The following is a 22964-nucleotide window of genomic DNA, read 5'->3' as shown; positions in this document are numbered from 1 at the left end:
CAAGAAAGTTCAAAGAAGAGCAACACATTTTGTAGTATCAAGAAATGGAGGAGAATGTGTTATGGAAGCACTACAGGATTTGGGTTGGAAATAATTAAAACAAAGGTGTTTCTCGCTGCAGTGGGATCTTCTCATGAAATTTCAATCACTAACTTTCTCCTCCGAATGTGAAAATACTTTGTTGACGCTGACCTGCATAGGGAGAAACAATCATCATAACAAAATAAGGGAAATCAGAGCTTGCATGGAAAGATATAGGTGTTCATTTTTTTGTGCACTGGTCAAGAGTGGGATAACAGAGAATTAGTGTGAAGTTGGTTCGATGAATCCTCTGCCCGGCCCTTAACTGTGATTTGCAGAGCAGTCATGTAGGTGTAGATGTAGATGTAGATGTAGAAGGCCATTCTGTAGAATTTCTAGATGTGTTAACCAACGAATTGGGGTTACTGGATTTTCACAGTATCAGATCGAATTAATAGATCAGATTCCAGTCAAGAAAATACCCTACAGATTGTCAGCACCAAAGATGGAGGTATTAAGGAAACACATGGAAAGGATGCTAGAACAGGGTATAATTCGACCATTTAAGTCCCTACATGCTGCTCGCAGCTTCTTGGTGCCTAAATCCAATGCCAAGTACCGTCCAGTAGTGGACTATTATGAATTAAACAAAATGGTGATATAGAGATTAGTGCCGCTACCGAATTTACACTTGTGTTTCAGATGGCTTAAGGGAGTGTGGTTATTTACCATGTTAGATATCAACCAGGCTTATAATCAAATACCTTTAGAGGCGGCTTCAAAACCAATTACTGAGTTCATGAAGAACTGGAAATTACTTGAGTTTGGTTGTGTACCTTTGAGGCTAGCAACAGTTCTTTCCCAGCTCAAGGATGCTGTGTTTTCAGACATAAAAATTAATTATGTTTACCAATACTTGGATGATCTATAGTAGCAAGATGCATGAACATATACAGCATTTGCGGGAGGTGTTTGAGTGAGTAAGGAAGGCAGGACTAACAGTCAATCCTCAGAACATTCTTTTTGTATGTTCTTTTACGTACTTCCTGCGACATTTAGTTTCAGGGGAAGGAATTTGTGTTGATACGAGGAGAGTGAAAGCCATCAATCAATTTGTAGGTATGGTCAATTTTTTAGGACATTTATTAGTGGCTTTGCAGAGAAAGCAGGCCCCTTAACAAACTTCTTAAAAAAGCAAGTAAATTTCTGGGGTAGGGCCTTCCCATGAATCTGTCTTTGTGGTCTTATGAGAAGCATTAAAGCCAGCACTGGTATTGGCTCTACCGGATTTCAACATTGAATTCATTTTGCCAACTAATGCATTGGGTCTGGGGGTAGGAACAGTTCTGCTGTGGGAACAGGAAGGGGATAACAAGGTTGTCACCTACGCCTAAAGAGTGTTCAACGAGTTGGAGAAAATATATTCTTTCTATGAACTGGAGGCCCTAGCAGTTTGCTTGGTTCAGAGAAGCTTTCATAGTCTAGTGGACACCATTAGTTCATCTTGGAAACAATCAAGCCCTCAGCTGGGTGTTTGCCAGACCAAGAAAACTGATTGCACTGCCAGGTGGGCTACCAGTATTTTAACTTTTAAGTTTGAAGTCAGTAATATATTGAATATTGTGGCAGATGGGCTGAGTCAAATGTTTGAGGGGAGTGAGAAGAATCATTGAGATAATCAGCTGCTGGTAGATAGTTGTTTGAGGCCCCTGGTGACTTCAACCCTTACTCAGATTCCTCACTTATTGATTTTGTGACATTAGTGAGTTTCTGGATCAGGAAAAAAATGCCTTTTTTAAAACTTAGGAGAGGCTACAGAAATGAAAATGCATAAAACCCTACAATCTGAGAGACAAAGTGGTTGCTGTAAGGCATGCAGAAGTAGAGTTCAATATAATTGTGCCTATGGAATTGGTTCCCTTAGTCAGATACAGGCATGAATCAATAACAAGGTTCATAAGCAAATAGCAAGTTTTGAGGTGTGAGCTGTTAGTAAACCAGGACCAGGACAATAAGCAAGAGCAGATATTTGGTGTCCAAGTAGTAGAAAGATACTTTCAGCAAATGTACACCGATTTTATGGGCCCAGTGGCTAGTTCGAAGGCAGAGAACAGATTTATTCTAATTTATGTGGGTGCCTTTACTCAACTTGTCTGGTTGTTACCCACCAGGGTTGTGACAAATCAAGCAGTGATCCAAAACTTACAGGGAATTTTCAGCAAGTTTGGCTCTTTGTGGTCTGTAGTGACTGATAATGCTACCACATTTACTGCACATCAATTTAAGGAATTTTGCCTTTGTATGGATGTGTGTCATAGCCACCACTTTATTATCCAAACCCATTGTATGCAGTACACATTAATACACTACTGGCCATTAAAATTGCTACACCACAAAGATGACGTGTTACAGATGCGAAATTTAACTGACAGGAAGATGATGCTGTGATATGCAAATGATTAGCTTTTCAGAGCATTCACACAAGGCTGGCGACACCTACAACGTGCTAACATGAGGAAAGTTTCCAACTGATTCCTCATACACAAACAGCAGTTGACCGGCGTTGCCTGGTGAAATGTTGTTGTGATGCCACGTGTAAGGAGGAGAAATGCGGACCATCATGTTTCTGACTTTGATAAATATCAGTCTCTTTAGTAGACCTGTCGCACCTTCTTAGTGTTCTGCCAATTAATTGCAGTCTTTGGTTCGCTCTACCCACAACATTATCTATGTGATCATTCCAATTTAGGTTATTTGTAATTGTAATCGCTAAGTATTTAATTGAATTTACAGCCTTAAGATTTGTGTGACTTATCGCATAACCGAAATTTAGCTCATTTCTTTTAGTACTCATGTGAATAACTTCTCACTTTTCTTTATTCAAAGTCAATTGCCACTTTTCGTACCATACAGATATCTTATCTAAATCATTTTGCAATTCGTTTTGGTCACCTGACAACTTTACAAGACAGTAAATGTCAGCACCATCTGCAAACAATCTAATAAGGCTACTCAGATTGTCTCCTATGTTGTTAATACAGATCAGGAACAATAGAAGGCCTATAACACATCCTTGGGGAATGCCAGATATTACTTCTGTTACACTCAATGACTTTCCATCTATTACTACAAACTGTGACCTTTCTAACAGGGAATCACGAATCCAGTTGCACAACTGAGACAATATTCCATAGACATGCAGTTTGGTTAGAAGACACTTGTAAGGAATGGTGTCGAAAGCCTTCTGGAAATCTAAAATATGGAATCAATTTGACATCCCCGTTGATAACACTCATTACTTCATGAGTATAAAGAGCTAGTTGTGTTTTGCAAGAATGATATTTTTTTAGTCCGTGATGACTACGTGTCAATAAATCATTTTCTTTGAGGCACTTATGTTCGAAAACCCTACTGCAAATCGACATCAGTGATATGGGCCTGTAATTCCACGGATTACTCCTACTTCCCTTTTTGGATATTGATGTGACTTGAGCAACTTTCCATTCTTTAGATATGGAACTTTCTGTGAATGAGCGGTTGTATATAATTGCTAAATATGGAGCTATTGTATTAGCATACTCTGAAAGGAATCTGACTGTTATACAATCTGGACCAGAGGCCTTGCCTTTATTAAGTGATTTAAGCTTCTTTGCTACACTATGGAAATCTACTTCTATGTTTCTCACCTTGGCAGTTGTTCTTGATTGGAATTCAGGAATATTTACTTCGTCTTCTTTGGCAAAGGAGTTTCAGAAAACCGAGTTTAATAACTCTGTTTTAGTGGCACCGTCATCAGTGACTTCATCGTTGTTATTGCACAGTGAAGGTATTGATTGTGTCTTGCCACTGGTGTGCTTTATGTATGACCAGAATCTTTTTGGGTTTTCTGCCAGATTCTGAGACAGAGTTTTCATATGGAAATTATTAAAAGCATCTCACATTGAAGTATGCACTATATTTTAAACTTCTGCAGAATTTTGCCAATCTTGGGGATTTTGCGTTCTTTTAAATTTGGCATGCTTCTTTCGCTGCTTATGCAACAGTGATTTGACCCATTTTGTGTACCATGGGGGGGATCAGTACCATCATTTATTAATTTATGTGGCATATATCTCTCAATTGCCATCAATACTATCTCTTTGAAATCATTCCACATCTTTTGTACGCTTACGTGATCAGATCGGAAGGCATGGAGACTGTCTCTTAAAAAGAGCATCTTTATCAGCTTTTTTAAACTGATGTACTTTGGGTTTCTTTTTGAGGACTGTAGGTGTTACGGTATTCAGCCTAGCAGCTACTGCCTTGTGGTCACTGATCCCTGTATTCATCATGATATTCCATATTTGTCCAGGATTATTTATTGCTAAGAGGTCAAGTATGCTTTCGCAACCATTTACGCTTCGAGTGGGTTCATAAACTAATTGTTTAAAATAATTTTCTGAGAAATCATCCAGTACAATTTCAGATGATGTTTTATGCCTGCCGTCAGCTTTAAACATATAATTTTTCCAGCATATCGAGGATAGATTAAAGTCACCACCGACTATAATTGTATGAGTGAAATGAGACTCAAATTTTCTTTGAACAGTTCAGCAACTATATCTTCTGAGTCAGGGGATTGGTAAAACAATACAATTAATAGTTAAGTCCGCTTGTCAAGTATAACCTCTACCCATACTATTTCACAGGAAGTATCTACTTCAGCTTCACTACAAAGTAAACAGCAATAAATACTCCACCACCAACTGCATTTAATCTATCCTTTCTAAACACTGTCAGGTTGTTTGAAAAAATTTCATCTGAACTTATTTCCAGTTTTAGCCAGCTTTCTGTACTTATAACTATTTGAGCTTCAGTGTTTTCTAGTAGGGCTTGGAGCTCTGGTTCTTTCCCGACACAGCAACGACAATTTACAACTACAATACCGATCATTTCTACAACTACCTTACTGTGTTTTACCAGCCCCCTTTTAGACAGACACCCTTTCTGTGGTTTCCCAAGGCCCTCTAACCTAAAAAACCGCCCAGTCCATTCCACACAGCTCCCATGATCACAGTTGGTTCTGTCGACGATGCTGCAGATGGTGAGCTCCGCCTTAATCTCGCAAGCTAGACTGGCAGTCTTTACCATTTCCAATAACTGCCCGAAACCAGAGAGAATCTTCTCTGATCCAAAGCAACACACATCATTGGTACCAACATGGGCCACCACCTACAGTTGGCTGCAGCCTGTACTCTTCATGGCATCTGGAAGCACCCTTTCCACCTCCGGAATGATTCCCCCTGATATGCACATGGAGTGCACACTGGCTTCCTTCTCCTCCTTGGCAGCCATGTTCCTAAGGAGCCCCATTATGTGCCTAACGTTGGAGCTCCCAACTAGCAGCAAACCCACCCTCGGTGAATACTCAGATCCTGCAGGCCAAGAAGCTTCCTCTGGAACAGGGTGGATGACTGCATCCAGCTCAGAGACTTCATAAGCCACAGATAACGCCAGAAACCTGTTCATCAAATGAACTGGGGAGGTCCTACAATCGGTCCCTCGGAAAGTCTTTTGCTGCCTGCCAGACTCTGGACTGATCTCCCACTTGACCACAGGTGAGGGATCCACCTCAGTGCCAGCAGTACCCGGGGCGGCCATAGCACTGGACTAATCGTGGGACACGTGGGACGACCCCCCACAGTGATGCCCCTTGGCAGCAGCCTCAAGCTGTGTGACGGAAGGCAACACAGCCTGGAGCTGTGAGCGAAGGGTAAACAACTCAACTCACATCTGTACACAGCAATCACAGTTCCTATCCATTACTGAAGTCGCTCCTGTTTGAAGCTTGTAAAAATATGTAATAAAAGAACAGCGTACTCGCCTTATTAGCAGCAAGAACTCGCGATGCACTCTCACTTACGGCCTAACCGACAACTTTTGGGGATTCATCAAGGATACCATGTTTGTTCCACCCTTATCGGCTTCTCCACCAGAGCTCCGAGCTAGAACCTATCTCGCAACTGAACAAGTTGTCTCTGATGTCCTGCAGCGAGTTTGCCAAGAAATTGACTTCTGATTGCTGCATAATGAATGGAAGCACACCGAATCTCTTTAGTTATAAAACAAAGCAATGTATATCGTTATAAAATGATACCAAAAACCATATGTACGTTAAATGAAAAAATCAGCATGAATTTTCAAAGCTGTGAAATCCTTTTTGATGCACCTGATACACACAGACAAGGCAAGAAAAACTTTTGGCTTTAATTAAGGAGCACCAATTTTATCCTGTTTAATCCATTATCAATATTCTGGAAGAAAATTGTTATTGTTCCCCTCCAGACACTGTTACCACCTAGAGCTAAATCTCATAGAACCAGTCTGGAATCTTGCACAGAATAAGATTTGTACTTGTAATATCTCTCTCTCTCTCTCTCTCTCTCTCTCTCTCACACACACACACACACACACACACACACACACACACACACACACACCAGAAAAAAATGAAACTTCACTGCAGATTGGCAGATTACAACTGTGTGCCACCAACAACCCGTCCTCACAGCTCTACTTCGACCAGTACCTCATCTCCTACCTCCAAACTACACAGAAGTTTTCCTGTGTTACCAGCAACTAACACTCCTGGAAGAAAGAATAAAAAATAATAGCTGATGCTGATGCTGTTGCTGTTATCCAACCTGGTGCAAGTTTTTCAATATAACACCACTTTGGTGACCTGCATACCAATTTTTCTAGTTTTTATATTCAAGTAGCTTTTCATTTGGCCTCACAAGACTGAGTGGAACTCCTCTCAGATCTTTCAATCAGATAAAAATTTTATGTCATTAGTAATAAACCCGAAGCTCCTAATTGCAAACAAAAAACACTAATTATTAGACTAAGTAGTCAGTTTGATTAGGCTGCTGTGACACTAGTTTCTCATACTGTGAGATTAAAGGACTATAAAGACCATGTATCACATCAAATAAGTGAGTGATGATTACTGGAGAAGAGAGACTTTGACATATGGGAAACGGAAAATATAATAAAATCAATCAGCTAAGATTTGAACAAACAGTTGGCATTATTGTCCATGACAAAAGCAGGCTGTGAACCAATAGATATGGCTGAGGAGGATAGCAACAATGACAGGTATGGTAGTTTTATGTATAATGCCAGTATATATCTTGGGCACCTAAGGTGAGATACATTGTATGTCCTGTTTTTGATATTGTTCTAAATAGGCACTCATTCTGTGGATTGTACAGGCATGTAGTGAGTGACAGCAGTCCATTTTTAAGAATGCAGGATTGTGTGCTAATCTCTCCCCCCCTCCCCCTGCTTCTTGGATGTAAACTAGTGCTGCCATACTAGCCAGGTGTTCAGTTTGCTTTACAAGGTAGTACTTGGTTTACAATGGAAATCCTTTGCAATAGTTTAAGAGAACAACTGATAGCTGGTATTTGCAGTTTTCATAAGGGTTTTAATGAAATTTGTTTGTCTGTTTAATAGAACTGCCACCTAAGTGATTGTTTTTTGTGGTTTCCTGACAAACATAACAACTACACTAAAAGTGGACTGACACATGTGAAACTCCTGACATCTCTCTCAAAGAACACAATCTTATAGACATACTCCTCTACTCCTACAATGAAGAAGTAAATAAGAGTTTAATACCTTATAACAACTAAGTTATTAAAGAAAGACCACAAATCCAGACTGGACAAGGTTGAAGCAAGGGATTACTACTGAAACTTTGAAAGGAACTACTTTGCCATTTACCTTAACCGAATTACATAAACTGTATAAAAAATTTTGTCTGGATGCCAGACAGGAATCTGTATCCTCTGTCTCCATAATTTGAGTCCAGTGCATTAACAATTACACAGTTTTTCATGGTAATCATCTGTTACATTCAGCATTGTATTATAAAAACTGACCAGTTCCCATTGTTGACTAATTCTGACATAAAAAACATCAATATCTGTACTAATGATAAATGACTGCCTACAATTACACACCTTTAAATTTGCAACTTGATATGACACGAACCTCATTCCTAAGCATGGTTGGACTAGTATACTTGGCTAATCTCTTATTCTATTTTTAAAACATTGTTTAAATTCATCTTTTGTGGTGCTTGACAGCACCTCCATCATTTTTTTTTTCCCCTCACCTCAGCAACATCAACATCAGCAAAATGCTTTCCTTTCATGTCTCTTTTGATTCTAGGAAGGAAAAAAAAGTCACATGGGGCGAGGTCACATAATTATTGGGGGGGTTAGGATCAGGCGTCATACCATTTTTGGTCAAGAGCTGTCATACAGACAGGGCTGTGTGAGCAGGGGCACTGTCATGATGGAAAAACCAGACACCCAACTGCTACAAGTCAGGCCACTTCTGACGCACACTGCTACACAGTCTTTTCAAAACTTCCAAGTAGAAAGCATTAATGCATATCCGAAGGAACACTGTATCTTGCTTCTGAACAACAAAGGCAGTGCAATGTCATGTCAATAAGAGATTGCCAACTCATTAAGCTTTTTAAGACACCAAAGTACATTTAAAGAAAACTAATTTTTGCATAGTTTTATATGAGAGTGTACACAATTAGAAGAGCAACACAAGAACTGCAGATCATTTTGGACAAATGAGATTTTGGAACTAGCTCAATATTTTAGACAATAAAGCATATTGTCTCAACATCTAAAAACTTGTCATATAATATTTTGTTCAGAACTTACTCTGCCTTCGAAGTCTAGACAGGAAAGCTCCTGCTGGAACAGCAAACTGTTCCACTGGAATCAGAAAATCATATTTTGGAACTAGGAAGCAAAAGGTTACATCTAAAATTTGATTCAGATAATGTGTTATTTCAAGACTTCAAACTACTTCTGAAACAAATCTCTTGAGATCTTACCCGCTTGAACTAGAGCGTTTGAATTGGCCAGTACTGCTAATAGTCCTTCAATTGCTACAGACAGACAAAAAAAAAAAAAAAACAGAAAAATTATTTTTGTAAACTAGTAAACATAATGCAAAATATGTGACTGCATGCATGATAGTACTAGAAACTACACTAGTTATAAAAAAATTAAGTACTGCTTACCATTCTTTACTAAAGTCATGCTGTCTCCTTCAGCTGTTACTTCCTGGGATCCTACAATCAGAAACGCATCTTCTGAAACTAGCAGAGGTAGTGTGGAACAACAAATTGCACACAAGGAAATGTGTTATTTCTAGACTCAAACTATTTACAGGAGTAAATTATAGATCAGTCTTGCCTAATTTTATCCATTCTGCTCTACATTACCAAAGTTTCCAACCTACTGCCCATAGTCTAACTTCATAATCTTCATAATATATCAAGCCGCCAACAATTTCTTTCTTTATCTCCCTACCATACCTACACCATTTGCATATGGCCCCCTGCCACTCATACTTTATGCCAACTACCTATATATTAACATCCATATATCCACAATTTTGCAACCATCAAATACTACCTTCAACATTTCACTATTTCAATTATATCTTAATGCTGCAGCATTGAAATTCTCTCTATATAGTACATTACTGCACTTGCACTTAGATGAGCTGTTGTGTTTCATTTATAAGTCAGAACTTGATACATTAGACTTACTTTGTTTTCACTTTCATGGTCATTCTACTTGCAGACTACCCTCTCTCCACATACAGAGTAACTACAGTTTACATGCTCATAATCACACGAATTACCTTAACAAAGCCCGGCCCTGCACATTGTACATTTGACAGAGAATTTTTTCCTTCCAAGCAGCAGACACAAACATTACTAAGTTTATATTTACTCATGGACACAGGAAAATATGACTTTTTACACTGACAAACAAAAATGGAATTTTTACGAATTTTTTTGCTTGGCAAAAAATCGACCACAATCTATTCAGGTCACATACATTACCTGAATATTTTGTGGTTGATTTTTCAACCACAATCTTTAGACTCATATATTTAACTCATATATTAATAAAAAGTCATCTCTTGAAGGAGGTAAACAATTTTATTCCTGGGCTTGACATTGAAACTTTGAACAAAATTCACATTTTCAAAACAATTTTTCTGTTGAAAATAAAAATTTTACCTTCTAACTAAATTGTGTAAGTATATCTACATTTCAAAATTATTTTGATAACCAAGCAAAGTGCATCCAATAACACTAAATCATTTCATACCGAAAATGTTGCAAAGCATTGCTTCCATAGTGCTACCTTGTAGGAACAACAATTAAGAGAACTTCTATTCAGTTTTACTCATTTACTGCACATTGTGCACCTCCTTGAAGTACCTTTCACAGGCGTGTGTACTGCAGTAGTAGGAGACAAGCTTACCTTGGAAATGATGTGTGATTTATTCTCACTAATAACGACTTTTGGGTGAGGTATAGTTGCAGTCTTAGATTTGGAACAAAAACTACCAATTAGATCATTTGTCACTATGCTCCAGAAGGTTAAATGTGACTGCTAGTTTCTTTGTACGGAGCATAGGCATTCACTATTGCTGCATCTGTAAAGTAATAAAAATTTTCATCCAGCCACACCTACACTTCCATGCTACATTGTAGGATGTATGATGCTGGTCAAATCTATCTACACCACCCACATAGCAGTTGTAATCAGCAATGGCTTGAGGGCAAGGGATCATTTTCTCCCTCCCCTTCTTGTCACGACATGTAACAAATGCTTTCTCTGTAGGATTGTGCATACCGCTTGCAACAATGACTGACTTAGTACCCCTGTCTTTCCATTTTGTTAGAAACACATCTCCTGACATAGCGAAGTCAGATTCCACCATACTGAGTTCTTTATTGGTTGAAAGAATTCCCTTTGGGAAATACCTCCTCAAAGATAAAATCATCCCACATCCAAAAATACCTTTCTGCAACAATTTAGATAGGAGAGGGAAGCTGGAGAAAACACGATCGTAAAACAAACAGTGTCGATAATGTTGGAATGATGATGAAAGTGACAATACAACTTTCTCTCACAGGGTATATTACATTTATCAGTCTTTCCTTCATAAATCTGAAGGTTCAACATGTATCCTTTTACAGAGCAGCAATAGCAGAAACTTTGTAGCCACACTTTATTGCTTTGAGTGGCATGTACTGCTTTAGAGGCGTCCTGCCTTTGAATGCTATCATACTTTCATCTACTGAAAGGAATCTACTTGGACTGAATGATGCTCTGAAAACTTGATTCACATGATTCAAAAGTGGTCTTACTTTATAAAGTTTGTCATAGCCTGGAGGACCTTTACTGGGCATCTTTTCATTGTCATTCAGATGCAAATAACAAACAATTTTGAGAAATCATTTGAGTGACATTATATTTACAATTCTTGGTACCTGAAAGTTGGGGTCAGTTGACCAATACTGGTGAATGCTCAGAAGAGAATGGAATCCCGTTATAATTGGTATACCATTAATAGCTTTCAGCTCCTCTAGTTCAGATTGAGAGCTGCTCTTCCACTGAATTTTCTTGGTGCAACTCCACATTTTTTGAAATGATGTTGCCACCGTGTTATTGCTGTGCCGTAAGTCTCTGAGTCACTATCTGAATGAATATCAGAACTTGTCAAAGAATGTGGAGGCTGAGTAATAACTGAAGGATCTTCACGTTCATCACAGGTACTGTCACTGAAGCCTAACTCCTCTGTCGAACTGCCACCCTACACGGGATGAACTGTATCATGGAGGCACTGACTGACCCTGGGTTCAGGATGAATCCATGAATCTTCTGTATCTGTATCACCCCGATACTCAGAATCATCCAAAGAAATGTCAGAACATGAATATTCAAGAATTTGCAGTATCTCTGCTTCGTTCAGTCTTTGTCTAGCCATTTCACTACAAAAGAAATTACACTAATGTACCAATTATTGACCACAAAGAAACTAATGACCATAAAAAAACATTGAACGCTCATATAGTACATAGTACAAGCAGCTATGACAGATATTTCATAAATAAGAATTACTTCAAAGCAAATCATCTTAACGCCAAGCACAAGAAAATGTAGGATGTCCCACTCTATACTGCAGCACGCCAAATGTGCATACAACTTGAAAATAACATCTCGGCAGAAAAGTTACTGGCTGCATGTCAAGTTCTGTGATGTTCTTTCAACATTTCTCTTACCAAAAAGCATGTATGAGAATGATGACCACACCTTCCTGGGTCACAGTTTACAAAACCAGACAGCCCTGTATTTTGGCAGAATAGCAGAAATGAAGAGCTTGCTGAACAGTGTAATTGCAAAACGCTTATTTCAGGACTACTAACTTTCGATATCAAGACACTATTGACACTTTTCCAAAGATAAAACTTCAGAGAAGGAGAAAATGGGTAAAATTTATGTAACAACAACAATACACTTGCCTGCAAAGCAACAAAGGTAATAAATGCCTTTGATGCAGTTGGCAACATTCTGTGCTTGATTTTTCAACCACAATGACAATGTCCCCCTCCCATCTGTTGAGAATTTAGTGAACTACACTGTGGCCACTTTTCCAACCACAAAACATTCTCACTGATGTGCTGGAGCCATAACGACTACATCACAACGTAAATCAATGAGAAAATGTGCCCTACGTGATGTGGTCAAAAAATTGACCGGAAACCTATAAAGGGTCAAACTGTATATACAATTCAGGTTGTACAGTAATAAGAGCTAATAGACGAAGGTGTTGAAAAGATTTTCTTCCTTTACAATGGCTGCTTGACAATTTTCTGAAGGTTTACATAAAATGGAGATACAGCATATGGGTGGTGCACACCATATTTTCAATATGGGCTCACTTACCAAAAATCATATTTTTTTGTATTAGCAAGGAAATCAAACACATGCTTGCATGGAACAGCCAATGTCAAATGACAACCATCAATAAATCTTATTTGAAACCAGAAATAGATTAATGAAACTAAGCTTTCCTAAAATGTGAGACCAATTGTGCTCCTCTAGTATTATATTTTTGAAAGTTATTGTTTTCAAACTGTAATTGACTGCTCACAACAAACTATGTAAGACCTGCCAGGTCACTAATATAAAACATTAACCCTTCTGCTGCTATAGGTGTGCTTCTGCATTCTGTGCTGAGTGTGCTTTTTTGTTGCTATATGCTTGTCAAATGCTGCTGCCTGTGCTGAGAACCAGTGTTCCAGCCATTATGAAATACTTATCATCCAATTTTAAGAAAACTATTTGGTGAAAAATCTGATTTTTGCACATCTTACTGTCTGATATCTTCCCTCAATATAGGGTTCAATTTCTTTTTATTGTTTGTCACAGTTATTGGGCCGCATCAAATCCAATAAAACATTGCTCAAATTTTAAAGAGTTTGCAGAGGTAAAAACACATTGTATGAACTTCGCTGTACTTGAAATGTACATAAGATTTCGAAATTTTATTTAAAACTGAGAGCAGAACAAAATCTAATTTTGTTCTCAAGCAATTGGATATTTTAATTGGTGAACTGTTGAGCATGGGAAGCTCATTTCCATCCCTCCACATCGGAAATCATGCTATCGTAACAGTCACCATATTTCGCAAATGCTTCAAATTATCAAAAAGAGGATTTTTGGAAATTATAACTTGCAAACAGGAACATATGTCATATGATAAATACACTAAACTTCTGTGTCTACCAAGATAGGGAATTAATCCATCCACAGTAGTTAGAAGTTGGCAAAAGAGGATGCATAAATACATAGATCATGCTTAAGGAAAACCTGGAGGCCACCTTTTAAACATGTCCTCACCATCTAGTGAGTGGCAAAACATAACGAGTTAACTCAACCACAGCAGTCAAAGGGTTAACAGTAACACTTCCTTGATGCTCGCCTAAAGTTACTTTACATCTGTTGACCCTCCAGCCAAGATAACATACTGAATTCTACCTACCAAGAAATCCTCAATCCACTCACAAACTTTGTTTGATAATCCATGTGCTCACACTTTTTTAAATAAGCATTAATGTGGTGTAGGTCAAATACTTTTGAGAAGTCAAGAAATTCTTTTCTATCTGACTACCTTGATCTGTCCTTCAGATGTTGCCCTTTTGACAGCCTAATGGGTTGAATTTAGCAATCTACAATCCATAAGTCTGCCCTTTATTTTCCACATGTTATGCAATAGTAACAGATTCTCTTGAAATTTCCTTACAGAGACTGACAGCATGGAGGGTATATCCTATCACTTTCTATTCTATTGGGGACATAGGTATCTGGTGATTGGTCAACTGTTGTTCTAAAGTGCAGCCATGGTTTCTCCACATGCTCCCACCCAGTACTAATGGTTTCAAGTCCCTCCTCTATGTACGACACTACTACCTCTTTGTTAATTTACAGAACATGTAGATTTTTCTACTTGTTTTCATTGCTCTTTGCATTTTGGTACTCACTATTCCTACAACTGCCTAACAGTCACTGATACCAGTTTCCATACCGACATCCTCAGAGAAGTCAGTTCTATTTTCTGCAATTAGATTTACTCTATTTCTGTCATGAGTGGGCTTCTGAAAAATTCATTCTACACTGCAGGGAAAAAATAGGCTACACACTCAAGGACTGTGTTCAGTGGCACCAGGGAATAATAAGTGTATACTGAGGGGTTGTACTGTTCGTGATTCATATCTTGGTCATCAGCAATTAGAAGATCAATTTGTGTACCCTCTGTGATGACTCTGCAGGCAGAAATTGTACTGAGTTTAGGGGTGAACCAAGTTTGCAGCATTCATTTAGGGTACAATCATGCCCCACCAACAAGTACATACTCTCACTGAACAGCTTTCCATTTGAACAGTATTGCATTATGGGCCTATGGAAAGCTGGACAGATGTATCAACAGATGGCTGCAAATGTTGGGCACAACATATTGGTGGTGTGTTGCTGCTTTCAGAAGTGGTCTGCCGAGCATTCCCACATCTGCAGATCAGGTTCTGAATGTCCACATTGTGTAGGCACACATCAAGATCGATGCAGTGTACAAGCAGTGGTGGCCAATCGAACATCATCCAGGGATGAAATCCAAAAACATGTTGCCCATGCTGCATCATCAGGGACTGTTAGAAATCGTCCACTTGCAGCAGGATTATGATCACGAGTGCCTCTGGCCAGGCAAGCAGGCTATTCTGGTGAAAGAGTTAAAACGGAAATTGGAATGGTGCTTCAGTGATGAGAGTAGGTTTGTATGTGTGGAAGTGTTAGACATGCACATGTATGGTATAGACCTGTGTGTTGCCTATTCCAGAGTGCATTTGCCCATGACACAGAGGTACCATCACAGACTTCATGGTGTATGGAACCATCAGTTCCAAGTTGCAGTCACATTTTTTGTTTCAGCAGGGTAAAGTAATCAGTGCCTGCTACAAAGTGCAGCCTGTTATCACCATGCTACTGCCACTTCTTCAAAAGGAAGGTGATGTGCTTTTTCAGTAGGACAATGCACACCTACATACAACTACCCTGGCCAGCAAGATCACCAGATCTCTCACTGATTTAACATGTATGGGATACGATGAAGAGGGAACTTACTCATTCTCCAGGGCCTGCAACAATCATTGCCAAATTGCAAGAAAAAGTACAAGATGTTTGAGATAATCTATCGCAGGATGATCATTTGCATGGGAGATTACACTCCTGCATTGCTGGCAGAGAGGTATACACTGTATTGATGTTACTGTTTGGGCATTCTTTACTGTGAAGTGTGTCTCATATGCGCTGAATTTCTTAACATATACTTCTACAATGATGAACTACCTATCTCCTCAATTGTTAGTAAAATGACCTTTTCATTGAGGGGGTGCATTTATTTTTTTCCTGTAGTGTATGTAGTTCTGGAGAAAGAATGTAGTATTACTGCAGAGAATGTTGTCATGTGGAGAGTGGAATGGTGCTCAGCTGTCCTCAGTAATGAGAGTAGGTCCGTCTGTACTGGAGTGTTTGACATACAGATGTATGGCATAGACCTGTGAGCTGCCTACTCCAAAAACTGCAATTATACAAAACAACTGTCACGATTGAACTCTCCCACGATGACAGTACGATTGGGAAATATGTACTTGCAAGATGAGTTTTTCTCTAAGGTTTTCAGTTATCCCTAGAGTTGAGTATGGTGGTCAATAGAAGGGTCCAAGTATATACTGATGCCCTTGCTTGATACTATCTTTGGCCAAACACTCTGACATGTAGCTTTAATTGGATTCAAGTTTCTTATCTACTGCAACAAATACACCACCTACATTTCCCTTTAGTGCAACCTCCAATACACACTTACATTTACACTAAAAGAACCAATTTCAGGTTTTAGCCAACTTTATGTACCTATGATTATGTGAGCTCCACTACTTTTAGAAGTGTTATAAGCTCTTGGCACTTTGTAGTGAATTCTTCAGCAGTTGATCATTGGTAATTTAATAGTTTCACTTGTGGGTGACATTATTATACTTCAAGAGTCTCCTAGCTATTATTCTCTGGACTGGATGAAGGGATGTTTGACCTAAAAAATCATTACATGCATGACACATGGTGTCTGTTGTTCATTAACTCATTCACATATTACGATGGGTACAGGCGTCATAGCAGTTCCATGTACTGCAATACAATGACAGCTACACCATGCTGTAGATGCAACATCTGACTCCTCTGTAGCTTACTTTTCTGTAATAGTTCTGCACCCACAATGCTAGATGGCACTAGAGGTATGTTTTTGAAATTGAGGCATTAATTCGAGCCTACATGTATTTAGTCTGTGATCTGTGTGCCACCTGAATGGCAACATGCTGGACCCCAACAAAGCAGAAACTGTGAGAATTTGGTGCTTTTGGGAAGAAAGTGATTTTTAGTGATTCAAGTAGTGATACAGACTATGCCACTGCAAGCAATACATAATATAGTGAGAAAAATGGTAACATTTTGGACAACTGGGAAACCAGTGCAGTGACACTAGAAACATGCGCCAATGTGACAACAAAACATGCTATGGACTTTTCAAAAGCAATTCACTGGGGCTGGGACAATGTAGTTAGTCATCTAAAATTAGTGTTTGCTCCGTGACACCCAAAATGGAAGCAACGGTTCTATGGCATCTAGGACAAAATTCTACAGAAATTCAAGTCTCTAATGGATTGTTAACAAAGGAATTTCTAACAACAGTCATAATTTTGTTGGAAGAGAAACAAACTCTCATGTACTGAAAACAGCGACTACCAATTCAAGTAGCGACAAAGAATGTTGGTTTCCTGTAACAGTTGATGAATTAGAGGCACATTTTGCTCTCTGCATCCTCATTTTGCTAACACCAAAATCATTTAAAAATGACACCTGGTCAAAAAAAAAATTATTGAGACTCCAATCTTTGCTAAAACAATGTTGCTGAGAAGATTCAAGGCGATCTCTAGATATTTGCACTTTCCTACTAACTTGCCAAAAACACACACAATAAACTGAGGAAAGTTCACCACTGCTATACAATTCAGAGGTGTGTGTGTGCGCATCAAAGAGAGCCAGATGAAGATAAATAAAGTACATTCTACAGAGGTTATGTACTATTATAATCTAAAGACATATACTGGAAAGAAGCGAGAAAATGGTGGCATGACTGTGAAATTTCCAACAAGTGAAAGTATTGTGCTCAAATTGTGAAATTGGGGAATGGAGAACTACTGATATTGACAACTGGTACAACTTTCTCAGCTTATTCAGGGAACTGCTAGACAGGATCACTCATGCTGCCAGAACTGTCTACATCTACATCCATACTCCGCAAGCCACCTGACGGTGTGTGGTGGAGGGTACCTTGAGTACCTCTATCGGTTCTCTGTCATCAACAAGCAAAAGTATGTCATGCATCTTCAGTGGAACTAACCTGAGGAAGAGGGAACTAACATATGCATCATCAAACAATATTCTTGCAATGAAATGGGCTGATGAAAAAATGTTGACTCCTTGTCAACTTTTCATGAGAGATGATTTTGGATGAAGGACACTCAGCATCATGGGCATCACCACACTGACGAAAAGTCATCATGCGGTTCACATGGTAGTGGGAGCAGGAAGGAGGGGCATGGGAACCAGACTGTCCCCACATGTGGAGTAGTTTATAATGCATTACAGTCTGCCTACCTTCCTTAGTAATTTAGAGATGAGGCCCAACAGTTCACAAAATTTCAGAACATATGTAACATTGGTGTCGGTGTCAGTGAGGATGGTGGGCACATCTCCAGCCAAACCGAAGACTGCCCTAATGTCAGAATGGAAGACACATGTAGACAAAATATGCTGAACTAAAAGTAGCACACCACAAATCTCAAAGAGTGGTTGATCCTCCTTCAGGAGGAGGAAACTGTGGAATAAAAGGCTATGTCATATGTGCAGTCTGGTGAGCAGCACTTCCTGTCATCAGTGAGGTTGGCATGTAGTCCACCATGGCTGTGTGGTCAATTTGAGTGATCAGTTTGTTTTCCACCACCTCCAACTATTCAGTTTCATAATGATGCACGATTTGTCTGTCAGATAATGAAATGATGGCATGCAAGGGGATGGCACATCTACATAAAACACCATCTTACATGTTTCTTTGAGTGCTTTGTCGGCTATGTCATTTCACTATATCCTGATGTGTCCAGGTACCCAGAAAAACATTACCACTTTGCCTCAGTGTTGTATCTGCTTTAAGGAGTCATGGATGAGCTGAATGAACTGGTGTGACTAGTGCACCAAATGAATCAGAATACAGTAGATGAGAAACTTTGTTCTGTGAGGCCTGTGAAATAGTTCCAGGAGGCACACGTGGAAAATCGTTTCAAGGAAAACAGTTTAACAACAGAGGACATTCCCTTGCTGGGAGCCATCTGTATAAACAACAATAAAACTATGGTAAACACTAAAAATTGGAAAAAAACGTGTCATAAAAACATACTCTGGGGTACAAGTTTCCTTGTACAGTGTCAAGCTTAAAATCACTTTGGGCAGCTAAAGACGCCAAGGCAGCAATTTGTTCCATCTCTGGCTGTGTATTCAGTGGCCTCATATATCCAGATCCTTGAGACAGTTAGTAGCATGTATCCTGATTTATTTGGTCACATGGGGCCAATTCCTGAAGAGCTGCTTAAAGCTTGGGTGGACCACCACACTAAATGTCAATGACTGAGGCAACACTGCGATTATCAGTGGCTGTCGAGTCTGGAAGAGGTGCTGCAGAATCCAGAGTAGTGTTTCACCAGCCTCTTCACACAGACTCTGAACTGCACTGTGATGTGCGCCAGTGGATAAGCCCTCATGGGGGACAACATCTAACATTTTGGGGTAGAAAACACAGGCTAATCCATAAACCATGTCGCTGAAATCCAACCATGATCTGGCAAATGCCCTGTTAAACTGCAAGAGGCAGGATCTGTTATCTTACATATTTCCACTGAGGCATTTCAAAATATCAACGATTTGAAGCCCTTTGTATGCAGGTCTTTCAGATGTGAGAGCCAGGTTAATTTCAAGACAAATAGAAGGTCCAAAAAGCACACAGTGTCTTTAAAACGTAAAATGTTGTCCCCATTGTGAGCTCAGATTAGTTAATACTTCAACGTGTATGGTTAAAATTAATGTGCCTAGTGTTCTCTGGTGAGAACCTAAAACCAGTTTTAATGGTCCATGTTTCCAGCCTCCTCACAGTCTGCTGAAGTTGCTTTATAATGGTCACAGTAAAGTGGAAGATTGTGAAGACATTCACAAACAAACACCATTTAAAAGGCCTCCTAACTGCAGAGGAGATCCCATCCTAGTCAGTAGATGAATCCTCACTGGAAGGTGATCACTGCAATGCAAATCTGTGGCCACTTCCCTCTAAAATGAGTCTGCAATTTCTGGGATGCAAAAACAATGGTCAACAGCTGTAGATGACCCTGTAGCTGTAGTACAGTGTGTCAAATAACCGAAGTTCAAAAGTCACATAACCCCAAAATGGATAAAGTACTCGATAATTTGATCCCTGAAGCAAGTGGTAGCCAAGCCCCGCACCACATTGTGTGCACTGAAGTTAACCATAAGGAGGAATGCGTGTGGGAGTGGCCAGAAGAGCTCTGTCAGTGGATCTGCATCCAATGAATCATGAGGTGGAAGATGTAAAAACCATACTGTGATTTTAACCAATGTGGTAACCTCTACTGCAGCAACTTGTATGGCCACTGTAAGATGGGCAGGAGTCGAGTGGCATCTGTCATCAACAAAGACAGGCAGCCCAGCCTTAGCCCTCATCTCAAGTAAGATTATACTCCTTTAATTCAGGTTCATCAGTGACTTCTAAATGAATTTCTCGCAAGCAGATGCAAAATGGTCTCTCCTGAGCCAAGAACTGTAATTCTTTCCAATGAATGTAGAAAAAGCATCTAAGACCAAACTGTTTTATCAATTACAACCAAAGAACGGGTGGAGTTGACATGCATGACCAGTGGGTCATCATATGCACTTCACAATATACCATACACTACTACACTATGTGTAAATATTTGTGACACATGAAGAATGATTCATGGTGTACATAAACAATGGAGCTGTGGGTGAATGGTTATGATGTTACAAGACCTTATAACAAGTATATTTCTTCATTTTTTGTAAATATAATTATGTCTTTGTATAAAACAAAGCTATACAGTAAAAATAAATTTTACTGTGGCCAGGTAAGCTACTAAGCATGGCTAGTTATGCATCATATCAGAGTGGCCATTCATGACTAAATAACAATTAAGTGTTCATTTACAAAAATGTTGTCAATTAGAGTTCAGTACGTCTGTGCAGTTTTGGTGAGAAAAACAACAAAAAAACTTACAAATATTAAGTCAGATTTCCATTTTTTACTTGAATTTTTCACGAAATATTAAAAAATTTGCTGATTATCATTTGCCTTTTTTGTGCTAGAGGACCTAATTAACACTCCATTCTTCTAGAATATTTGAAAATTTCCCCATGGGGTTCTATGTACTGTGATAATCACAAGTAAGTTTACCAGCTGCAACAATTCATAAGCACACGCTTTCAATAGTTGACCTCAGCAGAAAATAGTGGTTTTTCTTTGTTTAAATGTGATACATAACAACTTCTCTGCTCTCATTATTTTACCTACAGGAATTGTCCGCTAATTTATAGTCCTCTATGTTTAACATTTGCATTCCTGCTATTGTACTTAGACAAACATAATACGACAACTTCCTTTGAGAATTCACAGCATGTAAACAGAGAAGACCACGACTTCATTATATTCACTTTTTAGTGTGGTAACATTCTCATGCAACCTAGTATGCTTCAACAGACAGTGTATGCAATTCATTTACCTTTAACTCTTATCTTTCTGAGTGCAGGAAAACTCAATACTTTCAGCTTGCCTTATTTGACACACACACACACACACACACACACACACACACACACACACACACACACACACACACACACAGAGAGAGAGAGAGAGAGAGAGAGAGAGAGAGAGAGAGAGAAAGAGAAAGAGAGAGAGATATTGTTTAGTTTTACTGAGCCAAGAATTGGATAACAGACTATATTTTTTATAACAAAATTAAATTAGGGGCTTTCTTCACACTGCTTGCTTCCTTAGTACATTTCTGTAGAATGTAAGAGTTATACTTCTTAGAAGTTACAAGCACAAGGATTGCATTGGATTGTGCTATTGTTTTTTGGTTGGTTTAAAAAGGGGGGGGGGCACCAACAGCTAGGTCATCAGTCCCTCATTCTGATTAAAATAATTCCACAAGCATGGGAGTAAAATAACTGAGACATACAAAACACAGCTGGAAGAAAGGAGAAAACCACAAGACTAACAGAAGGGCAACAAACACTAAAATGGACAAAATCAGGCAAGAAAACCACAGAGACACGCAAGAAACATGTAGAAGAGATCAAAACAAGAGAGCAGATTACCATGGCTGGTTGACCATGAGAATAAAAGGGAGCAGCCAGCCACTCTGCGACACATTAAAGCCTCCAACCTAAAAGCACTAGAGTGTAGGACACAGAGGGACAAAGGACATGTGCTAAAACTTAGATCGAATGATAAAACCCACCCACATGAATAAAACGTAAAACTAAATCTGCAGTTGAGACATTGTCACCCAACACCAAAGGTAGGGTGCTGGGAAAGTTAAAAGAAGTCCACCACTGAGCAGCTAAAAGTGGGCAATCCAGCAAGAGGTGGATGATCGTCATCAGTGAGCCTCAGCAACACCTAGGTGGGTTCTCACAACGGAGGAGGTAACCATGCTTTAGCCACGTATGGTCAATGTGAAGCCAGCAGAGGACAACTGATTTCCTGCAAGAGGACCGCATGGAAGACTTCCACACATTCGTACTCTCTTTGTGACATGCAGTTTGATGCATGTACTGTTATGCCATTCCGTCTCCCAAAGCTGAAAAACCCTGCGGTGAAGACAGAACACACGTCAGTTTCAGAGGTGCCCATCTCCAGAAGTGGTTTCCACGTAGCCTGTCTGGCTACCCTGTTGCCAAGTTCGTTGCCTGGGATTCCGATGTGTCCTGGGGTTCACACAAACACCACTGAATGATGGGACCGTTCCAGGGCATAGATGGACTCCTAAATGGACACTACAAAAGGATGACAAGGGCAGCACTGGTAGATAGCTTGAAGGCTGCTCAACGAGTCAGTACACATGAGAATTGACTCACCTGGGTATGAGCGGATGTGCTCAAGAGCACGAGATATGTCCACCAGCTCTGCAGTGAAAACTATGCAGCCATTTGGCAAGGAGTGCTGATCAATATGCCCTTTATGAACATACGCAAACCCTACGTGACCATCAGCCATCAAGCCATCAGTATAAACCACTTCATGGCCCCAGTACATGTCGAGAAGCAAGAGTAAGTGACAGTGGAGAGCCACAGGGTTAACGGAGTCCTTAG

The 22964-nt window shown here is 39.5% G+C and overlaps 1 protein-coding gene across 3 annotated transcripts in view; it reads right to left on the bottom strand.

Moving 5' to 3' along the window:
• The window catches only part of LOC124722052, an 85182-nt gene that overhangs the window by 21678 nt on the left and 40540 nt on the right, over positions 1-22964 (bottom strand). For all 3 annotated transcript variants that reach the window (XM_047247244.1, XM_047247246.1, XM_047247245.1), the window contains 3 exons: positions 9116-9166; positions 8927-8980; positions 8751-8804 (listed from right to left, as the gene is read on the bottom strand). In XM_047247244.1, coding sequence (XP_047103200.1) covers positions 8751-8804; positions 8927-8980; positions 9116-9166 — 159 coding nt within the window. The remainder of the gene's footprint in view (positions 1-8750; positions 8805-8926; positions 8981-9115; positions 9167-22964) is intronic.

Source organism: Schistocerca piceifrons, chromosome X (genome assembly GCF_021461385.2).
Source record: "Schistocerca piceifrons isolate TAMUIC-IGC-003096 chromosome X, iqSchPice1.1, whole genome shotgun sequence".
Taxonomy (NCBI): Eukaryota; Metazoa; Arthropoda; class Insecta; order Orthoptera; family Acrididae; genus Schistocerca; species Schistocerca piceifrons.
Note: the sequence above shows the minus strand (reverse complement) of the source record. Positions and strands in the feature narration are given on the sequence as shown.